The sequence below is a fragment of the Peromyscus eremicus genome, chromosome 1 (assembly GCF_949786415.1).
Source record: "Peromyscus eremicus chromosome 1, PerEre_H2_v1, whole genome shotgun sequence".
Taxonomy (NCBI): Eukaryota; Metazoa; Chordata; class Mammalia; order Rodentia; family Cricetidae; genus Peromyscus; species Peromyscus eremicus.
Genome location: NC_081416.1, coordinates 82,812,999 through 82,835,869, shown reverse-complemented (window position 1 = coordinate 82,835,869; position 22,871 = coordinate 82,812,999). Strand labels below are relative to the sequence as shown.

The window sequence follows — 22,871 nt, the reverse complement described above, 5'->3', positions numbered from 1 at the left end:
TTAAAGTCCATTTGCAGGAAACCAAATGTGCCCTACGAGGGCATCATGGTTGCCCCCATTGTGAAAAATCAGCCACCTACTGTTGAGTGTTAAACTCTCCATTTCTGGAGTCCCTGGCAGCCTTTGGAACGGCATATTCAAGCTCCGAGGCATGGCTTGTGCCTGCCTTGCTCACTGTCTGTGCTCACTGTCATATCCCCAACATAGCTTAGTAACTGGCACAGTAGCAGCTCAGCAAATATTTACTGAATGAAAGGATGGCTGTTTCTATGAATGGATAGTCAGGTGGCATTGACACATTGTGTGTCTTATCTAAGGTAGAACGGCAGAACATTTGTTTTAAGAGCCCAGTTTCTTGGAGTGACTATGAAATCCATAAAGATAGGGAAAGAGTCTGTTTTATTTCCACCACGTGATGCTCAGTACGGCAGACCGTGCCCACAGTGACTGTGTGCTCAGTAAAGATTTGAATTAATGACTCCAAAAGCTGATGTTTTAAACTTATGATTATTAGTATCCTTTAAGGAGACAGGGGCTTCATATACAGATGCATCACAAGTTCCATGTGGAGAGAGAGCAGCATGGAAAGGTAACAACTTGGTCTTGATAGTGAGGCTTAAAGGAAGAAGAGTAAGTGCAAGCTAGAGGCAGTGTGAGCTCCCTCTGCTATGGCTGGAAACCAGCCTGCATCTCCCCTCCTGGCCAGCAGGAAGTGAGCTGGGAGCCACACTGGGTTTCCTTCTGTCCATCAGTGAAACATCAGGGTCAAAGTGGCTGAGAGAAACAGAGGCATCCAGATGCTCAGGAGCCCTAAAAAATAAACAATTATAGGGATATGACAAGTGCTGCTGTGCTTTTGTGCAAAGTAACGTAAGACGCTTTCCTACAGACTAACCAAGAACGAGGGCACCCTCTCTGGATGAGGAAGTTCAAAAAAAGGTGCCTACACTGAGTGGGGAAGTGGATAAAGGCTCCATTCCTCGTGGACTAGTCTGAAAAAGACAGTAATGTCTCCCGAAGTACTTGGTGTGCAATGTCATGCAATACCTAACAGACCCAAACATCCTAGCAACCTGGAGGCTTGCCACAGAGGACACACCTATGTCATGGGAGAACTGTGACTTTCCAGCTCTGAGCTCAGGGGTACAGAATTCGTGCCAAACATCATAGCAGCCCTCTTACCCAGGCTCCACAAGCCAAGAAAAGCAATGGCTGTGTGGACTCAATTTTCATCTGGAGTGTCAAATAAGGCAGGAGGCATAAGAAAAGGGCCACAAAAATGTCACCAGTTCCTGGCTTTTGTGGTCTGAGGCTTGAAGAAGCAAAAAAAATGGAGTTTCTTGTTTGTCTGGTGTGCTCAATGCACTACTAAGCTTGGTTCTTGGCAAATAATGGCCTCGACAAATATTTGTAACCTGTGGAGCAGCTCCTGAAGGTGTTAGAGATGAGCCTCAGCTTCTGGAAGTGCCAAAAAGGGGCAAGTGTGCATGTCCTTGGGGAACAGGTTTGTAATAAATATATATGGATATCTGAGCAGCTAACACGCAAGCATGCAACTGCAGCTGTGTGTATATCTGTGTATAAAGACATGAGCATGTGTGATCTGTGTGTACAGATACAAATGTGTGATTGGCATGTGCATATATGAACATTTATGATCTGTACGTGCATATATGAGTTTTGTGGTATGAATGCAAATATGAGTGTGTATGGTTTGTATGCTATGAGTTGTCTTTCTGTACTCTGAATATGTGTTGCTCCCACTGGTTAATAAGTAAAACTGCTTTGGCCTATGGCAAGGCAGAATAGAGCCAGATGGGAAATCCAAGAAGAAATACAAAGACAAGAGGGTAGAGTCAAGGAAACGCCAGTAAGCTGCCCAAGAAACAAGACGTGAAAGTACCAGTAAGCCACTGGCCATGTGGCAACACAGATTAATAGAAATGGATTAATTAATAGGAATTGCTTAATTTAAAATGTAAGAATTAGCTAATAAAGACTGAGCCATAGGGCAAACAGTTTGTAATAAATATTAAATCTCTGACTGGTTATTTGGGAATAGGTGGACAGGAGAGATTCGCCCATCCATATCTGTATGCAGATATTAGTGTGTACAGTCTGTGCACAGACATGAATATGTATTGTTTGCTCACAGATATGAGTGTGTGTGATCTGTGTGTAGATTGAAGTGGGTGATCTATGTGCAGATGTGAGTGTGTATGGTCTGTATGCCCATGAATGTATATGCAGACGTGAATGTGTGTGATGTGTGTATATGAGTGTCCATGGTTTGTGCATAGGCATGTGTGTGATCTATGTACAGATATGAGCATGTGTAGTATGTGCATGCATATGAGTGTGTATGTGTGTGTGTGCCGATAGGAATGTGTGTGATCTGTGTGTAGGCAGATATGTACAAGTCTGCATACAGACATAAGTGTGTGTGGTATCTGTATAAAGATACGAACTGTGCAAACATAACCTGGATCAGGCATTCTCTCAGGTTGTTAGGTCACACCTGTGTTCCCACACACTACTGTGAGATAGCACAAATGTGTGCATGAGTACAGCCAAGGTCCAGGCATTTCCCAGACGAATTGCCTTTTGGCAGCTCAGGCTCTGAAGGCTAGGCCCTCCAGCCCACTAAGACCTCCAGACAGAGGCCCCAGGGGAGTGTCATGGAGCAGGTAACTATACAGAAAGGACCTAGACTTACTCAGGTTACTGGAAGCAGCCTTGGACACAGAGGCCTGGACACCTTTGGGAGAAACGAAAAGATCCATGAGTATTGAGGCACACAGCTTGCAAGGAGGCTGAGACAAGCTCCCTCGATCCTCTCCTCTTGCAGTCAGGGTCATCTTTCTGAAGCCCAGATCGGGTCATACCACTCCCCTGCATCTAATCTTTATAAGGCCTCACCCACATTGCTTTCAGAAGAAAGACTTAAAACCTATCGGGACCTACAAAGGCCCACAGGGCTAGCCTCACCTATACCAGTTTATCCACTACCACTGACCTAGCTCCCCTCAGTTCTCCTGACAACCTAGCTTCTCCTTAGTCTTCCCCCATTACCAAGACTGGGTCTGCTTCCTTTGTCTGAACATCTTCAAACTCTGTGTACACTTTCTTCCCGCACTTAAGGCACCTGCAGTTCTATACATCTAAATGATGCTATTTGGACGGTGTTTCCCCTACTTATCCATAAGATCCAAGGCAGTGGGATATGTTCTGCTTATCACAATATACTAAACCACAGTAAGCACCAAAGCATGTCTCTGCAATGGATGAATGAATGAATGAGTGAATGAGTGAATGATTGCACTAGAACTGGTAAAAGAGGAAGATAGCCCAGAGAATCCATTGTTCCTCACTCTCCAGTTCCCAGTAAGACCTAAGAAGCCAGTCTCTGCCACCTTGCCTCTTCCCCATTCAGTGACACGACAGAACAGATCTCTCACCTTGCCGTGTGATGGGACCCAAGTTCAAGACACGGGTCTGATCTATAGAGTTCCCACTTCTAAGTTTAGTACCAGAGCAGGTCTGCAGAGGAAGGGTGACATGAAAAATTACTCATGGGTGGAGAGGAAGGTGGAATGTGATTCCAGCATGAGAAGTGGGCAGCCAGCTCAGAAGAGCATCTTCCTGCCTCATACAGGAGATAGGAGATCACATCCCTGCCCTACCTGTTATTGGGATTGTGGACAAGTAAGCTCTCTGAGCTTTTCCAGTTGAGAAAATAAGCTGGTACCTCCCCCAGTGGATTTTTGTGAAACTTGAATATGTTAAAACCCCTGAGTTGCACACAACACTGAAGGTTTACATTCTTGTTTTGGGAGATAAGCTTGCAGCTTGCAAATAAGGTTAATTTATCAGCCAAGCCCCCTGAGATCACCACCACTTCCTGACTGCCAGGTAGCCCCGGTGTCCTGACTGGCCCAGCCCACTCTGTCTTGCAGCTCTGTGCCTTTGTGTCATTAAAATAGGAAAATGCCACAGATGTGTGTCTTTCTTTATGTCTTTGGCCAAATGTCTTGGTGATAGAGATGGGCATTCCAGCAGGCTGTTGCGGTGAGAGCATGACTCACAGGTTTGCACTGTTCATTCACAGAGTCACACAGGTACACCTCGCAGTGCAGGTAGACCAGGTCGTAATTTCCTGCAAACCGGAACATCTGAACAGAAAATCGGCCCTGAGGGGACTCGCCATTCTCCATCACCTGAATGGTTGTATCCTCTGTGTGCGGACATCTGAATGGAGAACATTAAGACATATGATGCAGTTGGTTAAGCCAAGACTCTGGAGCCCAGCTTCCTGGGCTTAAATAGCACATCACCATCTGTTAGCTGTGTGACTTTGGGCAGCTCATTAAACCTCTCTGTGCCTCAATTTCTCCATATGCATATGGGAGTAATGTCAAATGGTAATTGTGAGGATTAACTTACTTTTTCAAAGTGCTTAGAACAGAGTGAGGCACACAATAGGTGCCGTCTGTGTCTGGGGCTAAAGGAAAATGATAAAATTCTTCAGCCACAGAGTTGGAACAATCCAGAAGTCCATTTCATTGCCAAGAAACTGTATTCAAGAATCATTAACTATTTTATGCTATCAAATATGTGCCTGTAATAGCAGAAACCAGGGAGCCCAGGCAGCCACTGAGCCAAGCGCAGTGTGTGCGCCCATCCGCATGGCACACAGTGGCATCCAAACACATCTGCTAGGAAAAACAAACCTACATACAGAAGAAGCCCACGAGCGCCGGGCATTCTGGGCAGGTCCTGCACCCCGGGCTGCAAAACCTCTCCCTCCCCCGCTGCATTTGTCCAAGAGGCTTTTCCTCACTGCATATTTCACTTTCATTTAATTGTCTGTTTTGCCTTCAGAACTTAAGTTGTATGAGAGCAGAGGGTTTCATCTCTTCCCTTCACCATGGTACCCACAAAGTCTAGTAAGAGCAAACTTTCAAAATGTCTGTTTAATTTCTCTACGGCCCCTTAAGGAAGAGTCTGCACCCTCACAGTTTCAACTGCTCCTTGGCTAACCGTGCCCATCCCCTGCTCTTCTTAGCCAGGCCCTGGTTGTCTGTTGCTCTGAGCCTGCCTTTCCATCCGATTTCTTATATGTTCTGAGTCAGGTTGCCCACTTGGCCCTCCAGTGAACACAGGCAACCCTCTTCAAATATAATTTGTATATTTGTATAAAAATAAGATATTTCAAAAAAATCAGTTGTATCAAAGCACACCTCTTAAAATGTTAAAACATTTGGTATGTGCTTTATATACTTGCTAAAATGCATTTGATAATGCATTTACATAATAAGATGTAGGGAGAATCCTAATGAAATGGTACCTAAAACCTACTGGATAGCATAGATAGGTCTCTGTATTCAGGGTAGGCAACAATGCTAAATTTAAGCTAAAGGATCGTGAACATAAAGATGTATTTTCCCCAATTAATTCTAAAGACATATCTCCAAACCCCATCCGTGAGCCCCCAGATAGTACCCACTGTTTTACCTGTCCTCGATAATGAAGTATTTCACAGGGTCTGTGGAGTTGCTACTGGGCGTGGCGTAGCAGTTGGTCATTAGCAGTACAAACCGGGACAAGTCACCCCCATCTAGCATGGTGCCCACATACAGAAAAGCCTCTGTGGACAGCATCACGGAGGGACCTTGGTAGGGCTGTGTGTAGGCAGGGCTCTGGAACAGCGCCATCCGCACGGTGAACATGCCTGTTCCACCCAAGCTGATGTTCAGGGCACTGCAGAGGAAGAAGAGCTGTTAGAGAACCAGATTGAGAACACTCACAGATGGCTACCCTTTCCGATCAGCATTCTTGGTCAGTTTCTTGCAGGTATCTGTCTGGTTCATTCAGTAGCAGGACTGGACCCTGCTCCACTGCTGGGCAAATTTCTGTGAGCACTCGGAGGTGAGGGGTGTTGGGTAGATGTCCTCTCTGACTGAATAGTTCTGCAGTGGGACTCAGGAATCTGTATTTCTAACAAGCTCCTGTTGATGCTGATGTTACAGATCCATAGGCCATATCTTGAGTCACAGGTCCAGGGCACTGTTGGTGCCATTTCCTACCATCCTTCAAAATAGGATAAATTCTTGGGGGACTTGCCTGGACTTCCTGAGTCTCAGCCTTCAACAGGTAAAAAGAGATGAGCTGTCAGGAGCCCTACGGACTTAATTTCTAAGGATCTGCAAAAGTGTTCCTTCTAATACCTACATCAGATTGGATCTTATGGGTTGTTTTTAATCTAAAAACCCTGGCGTGAATTTCACTGTATGATCTCTCACAGGATACAGAGAGAGTGGTATCACACAAAATAAGGCATATGAGAAATGCCCAGCAAGACAGGGGTCCACGTCGGAATAGAGAACAGGCTGAGACTTCCTTGAGCCCCAGAGAGGTTTGCTCACATACCTGTTGCTCTCTGGCACCCAGGAGGTAGGCCTAGTACATGGCCACATTATTCCAGAGCACTTCCTAGCCAAGTAGTACTCCATCCAATAGCCCGAAATAAGCAAGTCACCGACACCTCAGCCCAGCACTCCTCCCTGAGTTTGCATCTTCTGGGGCTACCGTAAGGCTCTTGTGAGATGTTTCATACAAAGCATTTAACATGATGTCTGGCATACAGCAAATGCTCCACAAATACTAGTGATTGTGACTGTTATCCTTCCCATCATGAGCATCAGTGGCCTGTAACTCATCATACTCAAAGACTTTTATTTTATTTAGTAATGAGATTCTATTTTTCACCAAAATGGATGGAGCTTCCCTGATTCACCTCTTCAGCTACCTTTCTACCCAAACAAGACCTCTTTAATCAGAAATATTCAATTCAGAGAATGATGGAAGCTGAGGTCTAAATATGAGACATGATTGTCCAGAGTCCCCTCCAGAAGCAGGGCCACCCAATCCTTCTGAAAAGACAGAGAATGGTATTGGATCCCCTTTGCCGAACCTCATTGTCCTAAGAAAAGCAATGCAAGTATTGTTAAGGCCCCTTAGCAAATGAGAGCAATAGTTAGACGGTTGCTATGGGTACCTAAAGCTATGCAGGTAATATATAGCAGAGCCTGGGTTGGAATCTAGGTTCTGGGATTCCTCACTAGGTGGCCCCACTAAGCAGTCCTGCCCCCAGACTCCAACGCCAGCTCCCACTTGTCAAGACAGCTGAAGATCTCATGGCTGAGGGGCTAAGGGACTGAGGGGCTGAGGAGCTGAAGGGCTGAGGAGCTGAGGGGCTGAAGGGCTGAAGGGTGAAGCCTCCAGGAGTACTGGAAGCTCCTGATGACCACACCTGACCATGGGCTGTAGGGATGTTTTCAGGCTGACTTTCATGTCCAGGGGGTAAGAGCATTCAAAGTTGATTCTGATGTTGATGTCACGAATGATGATCTCATTTGCCAGGTAGAGGGTGTTGCTGTAGGTGGCATGGGTTTCATTTGTCTGTGTTGGGTGAAGAGGAGTAGAAAAAAAGGACATGAGACCTTATGCAGGGTTTTTAGCCAATGAGCTTTGTCTGTGAACTCCTGAAAGCTGCCCTCCTCCCAGTCTGTGTGTTACAATAGCAGTAACTTTAGGAGCAGATGTCTTGTTCCAGATACTGAGCTGCATTCTCCTCCTGATTCATTCTACCAATGACCTAAAGTGGGAGGGCTCCTGAATCCCTGCCTCATGAATGAAGGGATGGAGGTTCACGGTTCCCTGAGAACTGAGTATGTCCATACAGAGCATGGGATCTACAAAACCTGAATGGTGGCTATAGATTCTCCATAAAACCTGGGCTAGTTTCAAAACTGCAGGTTTCCTCCTCAAAACTGAAAATCATATGCAAGCTATCACTAATTTCATTTCACGCTGTCCTTGACAGTGGCAATTTCTTCCTTCCCTTCCTTCCCTCCTTTTTTTTTTTTTTTTTTTTGATCCTCCTCATTTTCTTTCCAGGGGTGAAGGAGCAGGAGGAAGCTAGGTGCCAGCCACACGAACATTTGATGGCTGATCTCGGTAGAGGCCTCTGGGGCTCTTCTCAGGATCCCGGGACACAGACAGGCTTGCTTCTGGTTCCAGAGTTAATCTTATGGTTAGAAGCCACCACTGAGAGCCTAGTTCTTCCTTTCCTATCTGTAGAACGGGGAGTTATCCTTATAGATCAAGCTCACACATAACATCCCTACAGAGAAGTAACAGTCCCTCCATGTTGAAGTTCTTTAGTCAGGGTCAAACAACTCACCCAAAGATCATACAAGGTGTGAACTTGGGGCTTAAATAGGCACCAACCACTCCAACCCTGATGTCACCACAGGCAAGAACTTACTCTCAACACTGTCCCACAGGGGCCGTCCCGGGCAGGGGTCACCACGGACATCCAGTCTCGTTCACCGCTCTCACTGAAGCCTGAGCACTGGCTGTCACTCAGGTACATGAAGACCTTCATAAAGCCCAGACTCTGCAGTTGGCATTTGCTGAGGGACATCTTGATGTCATTGGCCCCACACTCCAGCCTGTGCTCCAGGAGGGAGACATCTGAAAAGGCCAAGGACAAGAGGATTAGAAGCCTGTTCCTCCAGGGCCAGGCATGTCCCCAGGAACCCAGCATGCTTTCTGGGCTGGTCACCAGGTGCTACCGCTGCTTGAGATGCCTTGGGTCAATCACAGTCCCCTCTCAGACAAAACTGAATTATGAACATCAGTGTGTGGGTCCAACCACCAACCATCCAGTTCCATGTTCCCTTAAGAGTGGATTGTATACAAAATTTAAGGTAGTGTGAGGGTCTTTCACTGGCCCAACATTAAACAACACCGAACCCAGATGAAAGAAAAAAAAGAGAAAAAAAGAAAACATTAAATGCCTTTCTTTGGTACCCTGGCTACATGCAGGTGACAGTCCCCCACTGGCAATGACTCTGGTGCTATATGATGGCTAGTTTTCCTCTTAGGCAAAGAGAAGGCTCAGAGTTTGGAGTAGGCAATGATGAATAGCTAGAATTTGTCCTTATTTTCCAAGTATTTGGGAGCAAGTGTGATAGCTGAGAGGGTAAAGGTGTTTGTGGCCAAGACTTACTACCTGAGTTCAGTTCCTAGGACCTATAGGGTAGAGAAACAGAACCAGCTCTCACAAGTTGTCCCCCAATCTCTGCAGATGTGTGTGATCCTCTCCTCCCTATACATATCACACACACACACACACACACACACACACACACACACACAAACACACACACTTAAAAATTTTGAAGTTTTTCTTAATTTTTCACTTTTAGTGTTTTTAAGTATTTTACTGAGGTACCACACATCTGTAGAAGTGTAATGACTTCCTTTCCATCGTGTTCCTTTTTACAGTTAACTTTGTGAGGTGTTACTTGCAAATGCAGTGTGACCACCCACACCCTGAATCAAGCTCAAGGAAGCAATCTCACCAAACTGGAGAGGAATGTGTTTGTTATAACATTCACCACACAGATAGAACTTGGATACAAGCAGAATCAGACTGTCAGCACAACAGGTGACTCAAGTCTGGAAAAGTCTTAGCCATCTTCAACGACACCCTGAGGAAACAGGCTGAGAGAGGACCAATGCCACACCCAGCATCTCACACTGGCCACAGGACTACTGCAGTCAGTTTCTGATGTGGCAGGTGGCTCGGTAGCTTCTGGTTACTTCTGGTTACCTGGTGTGCCTGCCATGGTGTGGGGTCTTCAGAAAGAAGGAGCTGGGTAGGAAGAGGTCCTCCAGTCCCTGGTCTCTGGGACCTTTGGAGCCAGTTGAGAAGGAGGCGCAAAGAGCCCAGGCTCTCAGTGACCTCTCTTTCTCACTGATTGGATGTGTGTCCTCTGGTCACAGGCCCTCACAAGCACGAGCCTCACCTCTAAGCACTGATCATTTTCTCAACAGATCTCCCCCTGGGCCTCACCTGTAATGTTGAAGTTCTGTTTACACTGGCAGCGCCATCTGCCGTTATCTGATATGCAGTCTTCGTCTACCCTGCACTCTTCGCAAGTCCCCTCCACGGAGCTAGGATCTGCAATAGTATCAAGACACAGTGTCAACAGCTTGTGCCTCAAGACTCCTGCCGACTAAGGATGTAGGGCGTTGCTCAGCTCACCTGTGCAGTAAGCCAGATTGCATTCAGGGGGCGCAGTCAGGTTGTAAACATAGTAGCCACCTCGGCAGGCCTTCACTTGGACCTCTGTGGACCACAGACAGCAGTGGCCGCTCCAGTGCGCACAGGCCATGCGGCTAACGATGCCCTCGCTGCTCGAAGGATGTGAGCCATTGAGCCACATGGGCGCAGCCGTGTTGCATCGCAGGACCGGCACACAGGTCTCAGCCATACGCACGCCCCCCTGGCCTGTGAACCGGTACCAGCCATGCAGATCTGAGTCACAGGAGTAGCCAGCACCGTACTCAGAACTGCGCCAGTATTCGGACAGGGTCTCATGCACATTGCAGGGGTCCTCACACACCAGTGCTCCACCTGGGCCCTGGGGCAAGCAGTCCAGACCCGGTCCACAGGAGCCTGGGGAGCACTCACAGTGCCAACCATCCCCTTCATAGCCCTTGGGACACACGCATGAGTAGTTGCCCTCTGTGTTGACACAGGTGGCCAGGGCATGGCAGTCACTGAGTCCCAGCTCTGTGCACTCATCCACATCAGTGCAGCCCAGCTCAGGGGTCAGACGGAAGCCATTCTGGCAGGTGCACTCATAGGAACCCAATGTGTTCAAGCAGATGCCGTTGTCAGAGCAATTGTGAGCTCCCGGGGTGGCACACTCATTCATGTCCTCACACACCAGTCCATCACCAGTGAAGCCCGTCCGGCAGGAGCATGTCGTGACCACTCCATCCACCATACAGGTGGCATTGCTGTGGCATTCAGAACACCTTTCTGTGGACAGAAGAACCCAGCCTCAAAGCCCAGCACATATTCTTCCTTGCTTCTCAAAGGACTTGTCACCTTACCGACACCCATCCAACCTCCCTTGATTAGATTCTTCTATTCACCTAGCTAAGTATGGCCTTCTCTTTGTGCCTTGTCCACATTATCTCACATCCAAGAGCGTAAAACACAGTATTTCTGATATTTGTGGAGGGAGGATGTGTGGTTAAGCTGCCACCCCTTCCCACCCTTTTCAACAGTTTGTCCCTTCTGCCCAGGTCCTCTTCTCTGCCTGTGTAGCCTTCACCAAGACCCTGCCCAGTGTCCCTTCTCTCTGAAGCCTGCTCCCAGCCCATTTGACAGGATACTCACGCATTGCTTTCAACAGTGAGAAGAAAAACGCTGTTGTTGAGCGTCACTTACTGCATGTCTGTCAAAAGCATGTGCACTTTTCATTCTGGAGCTTTCTGAATTCTTCCCAATGGCCCCACTTTAATTTATCTTTATTTACAGACATGAACATTGAGATTCAGAAGGAGTAAGTCCCTCACATTGGCAAACATGATACACACACAGCATGACCACAGAACATGTGCTTTTAACCGTGATCCCACAATTATATTTAGTGAGTACTCCAGGATGGAAGCCCCATGGAATGACCTCACACTTAAAGGAAAGGTGCCTGTGAGCCTCTGGGGGCTGTTCAAATCTACTATGGAGCTGGACATGTTTGTGACTTTATAGTGAAGTGCAGGAAAGGTTCAGAGAAGTTCTAGCCCTTTGCCCCAACATCAGCATCATCCAAACTTGGTTATTAATTGAGAGTCTTGGGCCCCTTGTTAGAAATACTAAAGCAGAATTTGCATCTTAGCAAAACTTGTAAGTGAGTCCTAGACACATTACAACCCATGAAATGGGCTTAGAATAAAGATCATGTCAAGTATGCTAAAACAGGGGTTAAGATTGCTTAATCTTAACTAAAGATTTACTCAATTAAGGATTTAATTAAGCACAGGAGACAGTGCTACATACACATGTACACACACACACACACACACACACACACACACACGCATGCACGCACGCACGCACGCACGCACGCACACTTACTTGTTTCTGATGAGTTACTGGCTCCAGCTACCATGAGCCAAGGGGTTACCACCATTACCACTAGCATCCAGGTCAAAAAGAACATCGGCCTCATCTTTCCTGCTCTTCCCTCTGGTCCTGGAAACACCTGCCCAAAGGCAATGTTGGGTTAGGCGCTTTCCCCTGTGTTTCTGAAATCCTGAGAACAGAGATGAGTGAGGTATATGTGTGATCTAACTCCCCTCCCCACAGACAGAAGGAGTGCTTTGGTTGTGCACCATTTATATGGATCAGGAAAACTTCAGTGCTATAGCTCTAGCTTTGGTGGGCTTCTGAAGCCTCTGTGGACACACCTGTACTCCTTACCCATGCCCCATACCCATCTACCCGAGCTCCATCTACTGCACATTTTGAAGAACTGAATCTTTTGTTTGGAGCAAAAAGTCACAAGATGGGGTGGTGCTCTGTGCTCACAACCTTATTAGAGGCAGCTTTGGGTTTTTATAGGCAGTTCTTGATTATCTGAACTTACAGTTTGCTCACACCTACTTATTCATTCAACAAACATTTATTGATCGGCTACTCTGTCCCAAACAGGGAGCTAGATACCAAGGAGAATCATGAATACAGTCCACATCTTTACACAAGTCATGTAAAGAAATGACACAAGATAAGGAACTCTAGAGATGATTAACTTAACAATCGTACATATTACAGTTTTCAAAATGGTTGTGATTGCAAGAGGTAAAATAACTCTAGGTGGACGTAAGTATTACCCTAAGTTTTACAGCAGCAGACTAGGATGGCGTTAGAGGTAAACACTTGGGAACTGAGCTGGAACAGATCCCAGTCCCAGTGTTACCTATCACAGCACTGTGACACTAGGTGATGCATTCTAGTTTTCTCATCTGTGCAGCAAGGACCACGTCTTCCACCAGCTGCTATATCGGAAATGTCTGGCCTAGTTCTGTGTGCAAAGAAGCTGTGCGCAAGAACAAATGCTCTCAGGGCTGGGGATATGGCTCAGTAGTTAAGAGTGCTCACTGCTCTTGCAGAGGATCGGGTACCCAGCACCCACATTAGGCAGCTTCTAACTGTCTGTAACTCCAGTTTTAGGAGATCCAACAGCCTCTAGCTCTGAGGGTACCCGCACATACATGTTGCACGTAAATTCATGCAGTTACACACACAATAACATGCATAAAGATAGTAAATATTTTTAAAAACGAATGTTTTCTAGACTTCTGAGTCTGAGATATAAGAAACACACACACAAGTAAAAGTTTTATAAGGTAACTCTTATCCTTACAATGTATGTTGCTTGCTGACATGGTCTATTTAATGAAGAAAATTCTAATAGAAACCACATACATGATCTCACAACCTACTGGTATAGTTTGAAAAGTACTGTAGCATTCCTGTGGCTAACTAAAGTGGCATATGCAAAGACCCCACACATAGCAGATACTTTTGTTCACTGCCATAACCCCAGTACCCAGCACAGAGTATATGCTTCAGGAATACCACTGAAAGAAGGAAAAATAGCTAGCATGCTATTTCAAAAGCTTTGCCTCACAGAGAAGGGACTTGACATGTCACAGATCACAAAGTTCACAATCAGTGGAGTAATGAATCTTGCTGCTCTGACCCCAGTGTCCAGATGCTAAATTCCTCTCCCACCTCCCTGAATGGGAATAGATAGAGGAGAAGTGGATACAGGAGATGACGGCTCCAGCTAGCCTTACCTGAACCCAGGAGGACAGGACTGATCCATTCATAAGTAAGTGCTTCTGATCAATATATAGACATCTGCCCTTGGCTGGCACTCTCTCCCCCAATTATTCTCTGCTTCTGCTCCTTGGGATTGTTTCTGTAGGGGTAGAATTTTTCTTTCCTTTTGGCATAGTGTTCACCTTTTCCAAGCCATGAGACTGATGTTATTTTTTCCCCTAATAGTTAGAGACACGGAATGGTTGACATTGGGGGTCACACCTCTGCCTGGAAATACAAGGTCTCTGTTTTTCACCTTTTGGCAGCAAGACATTCCTCAGTTAGACATTAACTGGCAAAGCAGTGCCAAGGTGCTGGGCTTTTTCTTGGTCTTGGGCAAGGACGAGGTGGGACCCAAGCTTAAGGGGCCAAGCAGAAGACAGTATCTGAAGCCACCCTGTGTTAGGATAAAAGGAATACTTGCTTTGAAGTCTGGAACACACACCTCAGATCAGCTCTGTCCTCTAGAGTCCAGATAGGAGCAAGAGAGTCACTGAGAATAACAGCCACAAGACTGTCTGGACGTCCTCTGCCAGACAAGAAGGCTGAAGTCCAAACAGTGCAGCTTCCTTGGGCTGAGTTTGCCTGGGCCCATCATGAGTTCTGTCCCAGGGAATTTAGCTCTTCTCTTTCATGAGACCATTTCCTTCACCTCCCCGTGAGCAGCAGGGGTGGTTAATGGAGGTGATGCAAGTGGAAAGATATGGTGATGCTTGATTCAAGCCAACTCTGTGAGGGATGCTTTGCTGATACAGAGTCACAGAGATAAAGTCACTAGAGATGGAGCCACAAGCCACATCTTCTGATCCAGTCCCATGCAGGTGACAACCCAAAACTTGGTAGAATAGATGTTGAGAAAAATTCAGTACATGTGCACTTTGACTATGTAGGAAGCATAACCATGGCCAACACATTGCCTTTCTTGAGACATATTTTATTCTGTCCTCTTCATAATTTCCTAGAAGTGAAAGTTCTGCATCAAAGCAGTGCCCCAGCTCTCAGTTGTCTCTCCTCTCCCCAGCTCTGAGGCCCCAGGTGCGCCTGGGGAACGTGCATGTTGCAGCCTTGCTCTCCATCTAACTGCTTGTCATGGGCTCCGATACACGTGATTTCATCTCAGCAGCCCCCATGGACCCCTCCTTTGACTGGCAGCCACATGGCTGTGAGGTGGAGGCAGGTCAGTCTTGCACCGTGTCCTGAATACTAAAACCTATCCCCATAGGGGATCTGGCTCCATGGAGTTCCAGGGCCGCAGGCTGTTCCCTGCCTCACCTGGATGTGAGCAAGTCAGGTATGGGGGGGGGGACGGCTTCTAGGGGCCTAAAAACACAAATAGACTTTCCCTTGTGTGATGGGTGGAAAGTACATCGGCCCAGAGGGCTTTTAGAGTGCACAGTCCCTATAATAATACCCCTCACTTGTCCCTAGAAGTCCCATTAGCCCCCAATAAAATGAATCGTATAAACAGTATGAATATAAAAGACTAAATAATGACCCCCAAATAAATATACCGACATCCTAATCCCTAGGACCCATGAATATTGCTTTGCAGAATAAAAAGTATTATGTGGGTGTGGTTAAGTTGAGGAGAGATGGGGCAGGGATCCTCAAGGTTGGATGTGATCACAACAGTGCTTAAAAGATAGATGCAGGGGAATGAGATGTAGGGTTGAGACTTAAGTCAGAGTGATTCCAGGATAAAGAACAAGCCAAGGCATACAGGCAGCCCCCAGGAGACTGCAAGGCAAAGGCTTCTTCCAGAAGGCACCAACCCTGATGAATCTTGATGTTTAACCCAGTGTGAAAAAAAATTGAGACGGGATCTTACTAGGCATCTCGGAATCATAAATCATAATCCCCCTGCATCTGCCTCCTGAACACGAGACTTACAGGTGTGCACCAAGTCTAACACATGAAATTGATGTCTGATTCTGGCCTCTCAAACCATTTGAGAATAAGTCCATGTTGTCTTATGTCATTAAGTGTTAGTCATTAGTGTGTTAGAAACAGTTAATGCAGACCAGCCTGGGTCTGGGGACAATGTTCTCACCTCCTTCCTTGGGGACAACTATGAAATAATGTATCTCCCAGAGAGAGGGTGCTACATGATGATTCCACTTGCTCCAAGGACATTTTTATTGAGCATCTACTATGTACCATGCAGAACACACAGCTGGCACTAAGAAAGCGGTATCTCTGTATTTATGGGTCTGTCATGGTGGGGTGGGAGCAGGCATTTTGCAATTACTTGATGAAATAGCAAAGTGCTTTCAAATATTAGTGTCCTGGAGGGCCTCTTAGACATGGCAACATTTAAGATCTGAATGATGAAACCACAGCTGTGTGAAGATGGGGAAGGGGGGCAGAGGAAGGTCTTCTGAGGACAGACATGCACTCAGATAGAGGGAACAACCCATGGAGAGAATTTGTTGTGTTCAAAGAATACACAAGAAGTGTGGATGATGCATAGAAACTAGGAGAACTGGAGAGAAATAGCAATCTGCAAGGCTAGACCTCTCAAGACACCACAGGAATAAAAAAAATGGTTGGAAATAGTCTAAATGCTGTGAAGTTAAGGATGGAGATGGGGCTGACACAGTAAGCACTGAGAGCTATGGTGCTTGGAAACGTCTCCGTAGTTGTAGGAATGTGGGGTGTGAGGGGGAAGTGGAGAGAGGACATGTAGAGTATCAGGAAAGAGATGAATTCTGAGTCTTCTGCTCTTAAGAAATGGTGGGCTGCTCTCAGTAATGTAGGGAAGTTAGGTGGAGTCATGTGGAAAGAAGTGAGCAGAGTCACATAGAAAGAACAGCGTGAGTCACATGAAAGGAAGCGGCTGGAGTCCCATAGGAAGTATGTGGAGTCACATGGAGGCGAAACAGGTAAGATCATGTGGATCTTCAAGTTTATAGTCATAGGAGAAAGGACCACAGGGGATAGTTCTGTCATGAGACATTTTGATAGAAGGTCACTTACCGGCATGTAGACATCTAGAAACAAGCTTAGAGTTGGATCTCTCAGGGTGACAAATTGTGCCACAAGCCCGTCAATGCACTTCATTTGCAAGACTTAGCCAAACTCCTGAGGGCCCAATGAGCGGGAGGTGGCATGCGCAGTAAAGAAGCAGGCTAGCTCTATAGTTATGTAAGAGATACAACTCTCATCGGTCCTCAAACTTTGTGATTCTGAATGATTACTCATCTCTTTGTGCCTCCATTTTCTCATCTGCAAATGGGGACAGTGAAACTGGCCTCTAGTGATGGAGGTGAAGGGTGGGGAGTTGAGAACACTTAGTCAGTATTGCCATCATGGCTTCGCTTGCAGCCCTGGCTGAATTCCAGGCCAAGTGGCTCTTCCAGTTAGCACCAATCAGGGAAAATGAGTAAAGAAGATCAAAGACATTCATGGACTTTATTGTCTAGCTCCACCCACCCAGCCACCCTACCACATGATATACAGCATTGTCAGAGTAGATTGGCTCAGACACTGATGTCAGGACCTAGGATTAGGCTCCTTCCTTCCTGAATTCTGAGAAGCTAAAGTTCTTCTTTGACTTCCGGCTTCCTCCCTGGTGGAGGCGGTGGCTTTCCCTGGGCCGCCTCCTCCTGCTGCTCAGCTGTGTCCTTCCTTCCCGCTGGCTCTGCCGCCTTGCTCATGCTCTCCAGCACGGGTGACTCTTTCACTCGCCTGTCTTGTTTGGTCGCCTCCTCCAGCTTGGGCAACTGCTGTTCAGGCGACTTCTCTGTGAGCTGGGTCTCTGGCTCAGCTATCACTTCCTCCTCTAGCTCTTCATTTGGCTCAATGGACAATGGCTGTTAAAGAAAATGTGGGAACAAGAGAGGGAAGGGGAAGAGGAATGAAGGAATACGTGTGATCATTTTGGTGACAATTGGTAAGGCTCTGCTGCAAGAGCCCAGAAAGAATCATGTTTGGCTTAAGTGTCCTCATAGATACAGTGAGATGACAAAGTACCCAACTATGGTTTTGACCCCTACGTCAGGGGGCACACTTCTGCTACAACAGGTGTGACTGCCCAGCCCCTAACACCAAGACAAAGCAGGTGACTTTGGGTTAGTTAGCGAGATCCCTCTCCAGCCTACATGGTGCAACTACTGAAAAGTGGATCTTATCAAACCGGGAGGAGGTAAGTTTGGAGCCATGGGCTAATAGTTACCGTTTATGGGGAAGTGACTGCTTGAGAAAACTGCCAAGACAGAAGAAAACACATGGGAAGACAGAGAGCAGATGTGAGCCTCTGGATCCATCTGTGCCAAATGTCCTACTAGGTAAATGGGATGAAACACCCATTGCTGCTGAAGCAGGTGAGGAGTGTCTTTTGTATTAGCAACAAAAAGCATCCTAACTGATGGCACCTTCTAGCTCACTGTGGCATGGTCAGGAGAAAGGGGAAACTGTGGTCACATCCATCAGTACAGCGATGCCAAGGGCAGACTTCCATGAGACATTTGATTCCCATCTCAGGAAAGTGACAAGCAGGCTGTTTTGAAGACTGTATGTTACTGCAGCTTTCTAGTGACTGCCATTTCTACTGCCTGGTGACAAGATCCCTTAAAATATCAGTGAGCTCACTCAAAGTGGATCGTTGTCCCTACAGCCTCAAAATCATCTCCAGGGAGAATGAAATAACTGATAGAACTCAAGGCATAGTTTTTAAATGGGCCATTGGCTTCCTAGGAATTGTGTGTGGGAGAGAAGACCCAGCCTGTAACTGTGCCCCTTACCTCATCCTCTTCCTCGATCCTAATCTTGACATGGTGTTCCAGGAAGTCACAGAAGCCCTTCATGGTGTGTTCTCCTTTGTACGGGACAGCCTAGGAAGACAGCAAAGCAGGGTTAGGATGGGAGCCTCCTCTTGTAAGTTGCTCATATAGTGTTACAAAAAGAAATGCAAGATCAAATTCCTGACAATCTGGACCTACCAAAAACCACCTAGCCTCTCTGAGCCTCCTTTCCCTTGCCTCTGAAATAAGGATAAAAACTCTTTCATCAGAGAGTATGAGGAAAGGGTCACATATGAACTATGAAGCCACACATTATAGGTCTAACCCTTGGCTGCATTACTTACCAATGTGGCCTGCTTACTGAACTTACTGAAACGACTCAGTTTCCTCATATGGTGTTAATTTCAGGAGCTTCCCCACAGCGTTGTTGGATTAAATGAGCTAATATAGGATATGTGCTTAAAGCAGTGTTTGGCTTATTGTGGTAATTACCACACCCATTTGCTCCTTGGAGTAGCTGGTATTAGTAATGTTATTACAAGAATAAGAAAAATAGCTGTTATTTATAAAACACCTACTGCATGGTCAGCATTCATTCATAATAGTTTCCTTTCCTTTGTGGGTCTTTAAGGGGATTAGAAAGCTACTTACTACTCACTGGTTATTTAAACTGTTTACTGTATAACTTAAGATTGGTGACAGCCTCATCCTGTCAATCTAACCTCATTTTCTACAGCTTTTCTACATGTACCTTCTGCACAGGGATGGCATCTCACAGTGCCCTGAACATCCTGCCCACCTCATCGCTCATGTTACACATCCTACTTACAGAGTTTATGACCACTTCTTTAATTTAAATCTCCACCATTCTCCAGAGTCCCAAGTCTGCATGGAGACTTCACCCATATCTCTCCTCCAGATTCTGCTCTCCCATTCCATACATAGGTGGACCCACATCATTATGACTTTGCCTCCCAGTCATCCACTCTTGTCTGGAGCGAGGACCTTGGCTCATGCTCCTTTGATTGATACCCTTCTCCATCAATAGAGAGTATGTTCCACCAGCCTTGGTGATGGTTGCACAAGAACCAGAATGCCCAGGTGTAAAGAGGATTGTCGGTGTCTGGCACACATTCTTTAATTTGGTAGCATTCCACCCCAATATTCCTATAAAGAGGTCCTTACTTTATTCTCTGTAGCTTGTGGAGAGCTCAGCCTCAATACTAGAGGAAACTTATCACTGTCCAATCAAAACATCCACATCCGTTTGTCACAGCAATTGGTCAACAATAAGCAATGGACTCAAGTTGTGTGCCACTATAACAAGTCCCAGAACTTCAGTGGAATATGCTGGAAAATACTCTGAACTTGAACATGAGAGCATATTAGGGACTGGAGCTGAGAATGTTCAGTAGAGGGCTGAGCTGGAGAGAAGCTGAGTTCCTGGGGATGGATAACATTTTCAGTTATGTGGTCCTAAGAGCCCCTCACCTCTTGTGAGTCGGTAGGGAAAAGCCTAAAGAATGGGTACTGATCTGGATTCTCCAGCTGAATGTCATTTGCTGTTATATCAATCTTGGCAATGATGACTGTAGAGTGGTTTTGATACTTTATGCCCAACTCTTCCAGCAGCGGTAACAGTACCTTGCACTTCTCAGACCAAGGTGCATCTGGAAAAGAAAGTTCTTGCTCAGCTCCTGCTGTCCAGGACTCTGAAAACTGATGCCACATAGCACCACTGTGTTCTTCTTACCATGCATCTACTCAGCAAGTCACACACTCTTTCACTCATGCCGTAGGTTATTTGTATAGCTCAGTATATGATCACTATTAAGTAAATCAGAATAAAAAATAGCCTAGTCCTATTCCTCCTGGACATTAACATTTTCCAATATGTTAATATGTTCTTAAAAAAAAACACTTCCTTTTCACATAGTGTTCCACTCCAGTTGAAGAGAAAACCAGGAAAAATATTTATGCTGCTGTTATGTGTGAGAGAGAATGTGTGTGTTTATAGCACAGAAGTTAGGCTACTTGACCAAGGTCATTCAGAAAATTAAGCAAAGGGAATAGGACTTGAAGACAGGTCACGTGGGCATGATTGTACTACAAATATGGCATAATATAATGTTACATAATATATATTAATACATAACAATATAACATGCCTTTTGGTCCCTTGGAAGAGAACATGCCCAAAATACTGAACAGGTATGTTCTAAAATTGTGACAACTACCCTTGGCAAGGGACACTGGCCTTTCTTGTGGAAAGTTCCTTAAGCTGAGAGTGGCCAGACAGCTGGCCCTTTGGAAAAAGACCAGAGCACAGATCCAAAACAGGGAAAGCCAGACCTCACTGGTTTGCCTTCATCTGAAGCTCAGAACTCAAGAGTTTTACTCTGTGGGAGGAGTGACCTCAGAGGCCCTGACATTACACTTCTGCAAGCCCATCTATCCACTTACCAGCCAAGTGCCCCCTGTGACCAAACCTCCTGCCTATAGCACCCGGAGACCCCCTGGAGCCTGATGGCTAGGAACACAGGGGATAATAGCTGAAGCCCTAGGGTGCAATCCAACAGCCCTACTTCCAAGAAAACGAGGCTGGTCTTGCCTTTTATCAGAAGCAAATGAGTGTTCTCAGAACTCCGTGTGTCAAGTAAGTACAGAAAGGCTGCCCCAGCTCCGTGATAAAAGGGAGCAGTTTGCTGTGACTCAGCTGCTCAGCTCTCAGAAGCACTGTCAGTGGACAAGTATCTGCTTCATGGAGGTTGTGACAAGGTGCACAATGGAATCAGCACAGGAATGGCTTCCCTTTCCCTTTCGGTCTTCGCACTTACTAAGTGACCTTGACCTGTGTCACGGAGAAGGCCACTGTGCTTTCCTCGCAGCCTTGCTGTAATATACCACATGCGACACTTCAGCCTAGTTCAGTGTACAAGCTCACTAAATAGTACCTTTGCCTGTCTGAAGTAGCCCTGGAGTCACCTTCTCCAGGGTCTCATGGAGAGAAGGCTCCAGTTTTGGGGGGGCTGGCATATAAACTAGAGCTGATGGGAAAGGGCCGTAGTCCTTAGACAAGTAGTGGGAATAATTATAATGGAAGTAACAGCAGTTATCACTTGTGGAGTGCTTGCAACATACCGTACACTATACAAAGTCCTTGATAGGAAACATTTGTGCCCCTACTTCATGGGGCCATTAGATAAGTCATAAGGCCCAAAGTAGGGAAATGCTAGATGATAGTATGAATGTAGGTGCTGGAGCCAGAATAAAAATGTTCAACTCCTATTCCCAACACTTAGTGATACTGGGAATGCTTCTTCACTGAGATTCTGCTGAGTGATCCATACATGGGAGGCATAAGAGCTGCTTCTAAGAGGATGTGGTGGGGAATAAAATGACATAGGTATACAATGACTCAAGCCTGAGTCCTAATGTACTGCTGTATCCAACAAAACCATGTTAATGTTAGCCACCAGTGTTTCTGTTACAAATTGTCATAGGACTGGATTATGTGGAAAGCAGTCAGACATGCTAAGAATTAATTTGGGGGCACCGAGTTGCCTGTGGTTGCTGGTGTCTTGATCTTGAGAGAGAGGAGATAATCTTTAGCATGGTTTCAGAGTTTATGAATTTGGAGACTGCACCACCCAAGAATTCAGAAGCAATACTTGAAAAGTAATATTGGGACCCTTAGCCTCTCGTTGTCTCCATGGAGATACTTACAGAACATCACAAACACATCCTTCTCCTTATCCAAGACAACCACATTGAAGTTCTTCCCCACGAGCTTCTTAACTGGCCCTTGGTCCCAATATTTTGGAATCTCTTCACTGGTTTTGTGTTTCTAGGAAGCAAATTTAAGAGGTCTAACACTATCCACTCTAGCAAAGAACAAGCAGCTGTGTAGCAGGAATCTTAACAGTTCTTATTAATAAAATCAAACCTGAGGCCAGTTATTGGGGTGAACACTGGAAAATCAGAGAGACAGAACAAGCCACAGCTAACTCACCTCACCGGACCCTCAGCTGGTCTTGCTTCCTCAGACTGGAGGCCTCTGAGTCCTCATCCAGAATGGGTCTCAGCTGAATTGCTGCTCAAAAGCCTGAAAGCTTAACCAGGCCAAATGCTTCTAGTTTCTGGTCCTCAACGCCTTATAAACCTTTCTGCTTTCTACCACCACTCCCTGGGATTAAAGGCTGCTTTCTGGGATTAAGGCATGAGTCACCATGCCTGGCTGTTTCCAATGCTGCCTTGAACTCACAGAGAGCCAGAGGGATTTCTGCCTCTGGAATGCTAAGATTAAAGGCGTGTGCTACCACTGCCTAACCTCTATATTTAATATTGTGGCTTTTCTGTTCTCTGACCCCAGATAAGTT

The 22,871-nt window shown here is 46.1% G+C and overlaps 2 protein-coding genes across 4 annotated transcripts in view; both read right to left on the bottom strand.

Moving 5' to 3' along the window:
- Positions 1-538: 538 nt before the first annotated feature.
- Positions 539-12,056, bottom strand: Umod (uromodulin). The gene is made up of 10 exons (XM_059258934.1): positions 12,002-12,056; positions 10,118-10,900; positions 9,926-10,033; positions 8,330-8,538; positions 7,313-7,461; positions 5,515-5,760; positions 4,086-4,248; positions 3,459-3,540; positions 2,717-2,758; positions 539-810 (listed from the first exon to the last, which is right to left on the bottom strand). The coding sequence occupies exons 1-10, from the start codon at positions 12,054-12,056 to the stop codon at positions 749-751; spliced, it is 1,899 nt and encodes a 632-aa protein (XP_059114917.1). The 3' UTR covers positions 539-748.
- A 5,091-nt stretch (positions 12,057-17,147) lies between these two features.
- Pdilt (protein disulfide isomerase like, testis expressed) overlaps positions 17,148-22,871 on the bottom strand; it is a 42,544-nt gene continuing 36,820 nt past the window's right edge. For all 3 annotated transcript variants that reach the window (XM_059268023.1, XM_059268043.1, XM_059268032.1), the window contains 4 exons: positions 22,219-22,339; positions 19,984-20,162; positions 18,493-18,582; positions 17,148-17,562 (listed from right to left, as the gene is read on the bottom strand). In XM_059268023.1, coding sequence (XP_059124006.1) covers positions 17,287-17,562; positions 18,493-18,582; positions 19,984-20,162; positions 22,219-22,339 — 666 coding nt within the window. In that variant the 3' untranslated portion in view covers positions 17,148-17,286. The remainder of the gene's footprint in view (positions 17,563-18,492; positions 18,583-19,983; positions 20,163-22,218; positions 22,340-22,871) is intronic.

Excerpts from the sequence above, each read along its gene's own strand:
- Umod (XM_059258934.1), bottom strand. The coding sequence starts at position 12,056 with ATGGTGGTAACCCCTTGGCTCATGGTAGCTGGAGCCAGTAACTCATCA. Across the intron at positions 4,249-5,514 it reads TACTTCATTATCGAGGACAG|ATGTCCGCACACAGAGGATA; the intron begins GTAAAACAGTGG and ends TTCTCCATTCAG. Across the intron at positions 2,759-3,458 it reads GGGTCCCATCACACGGCAAG|GTGTCCAGGCCTCTGTGTCC; the intron begins GTGAGAGATCTG and ends TTTCTCCCAAAG.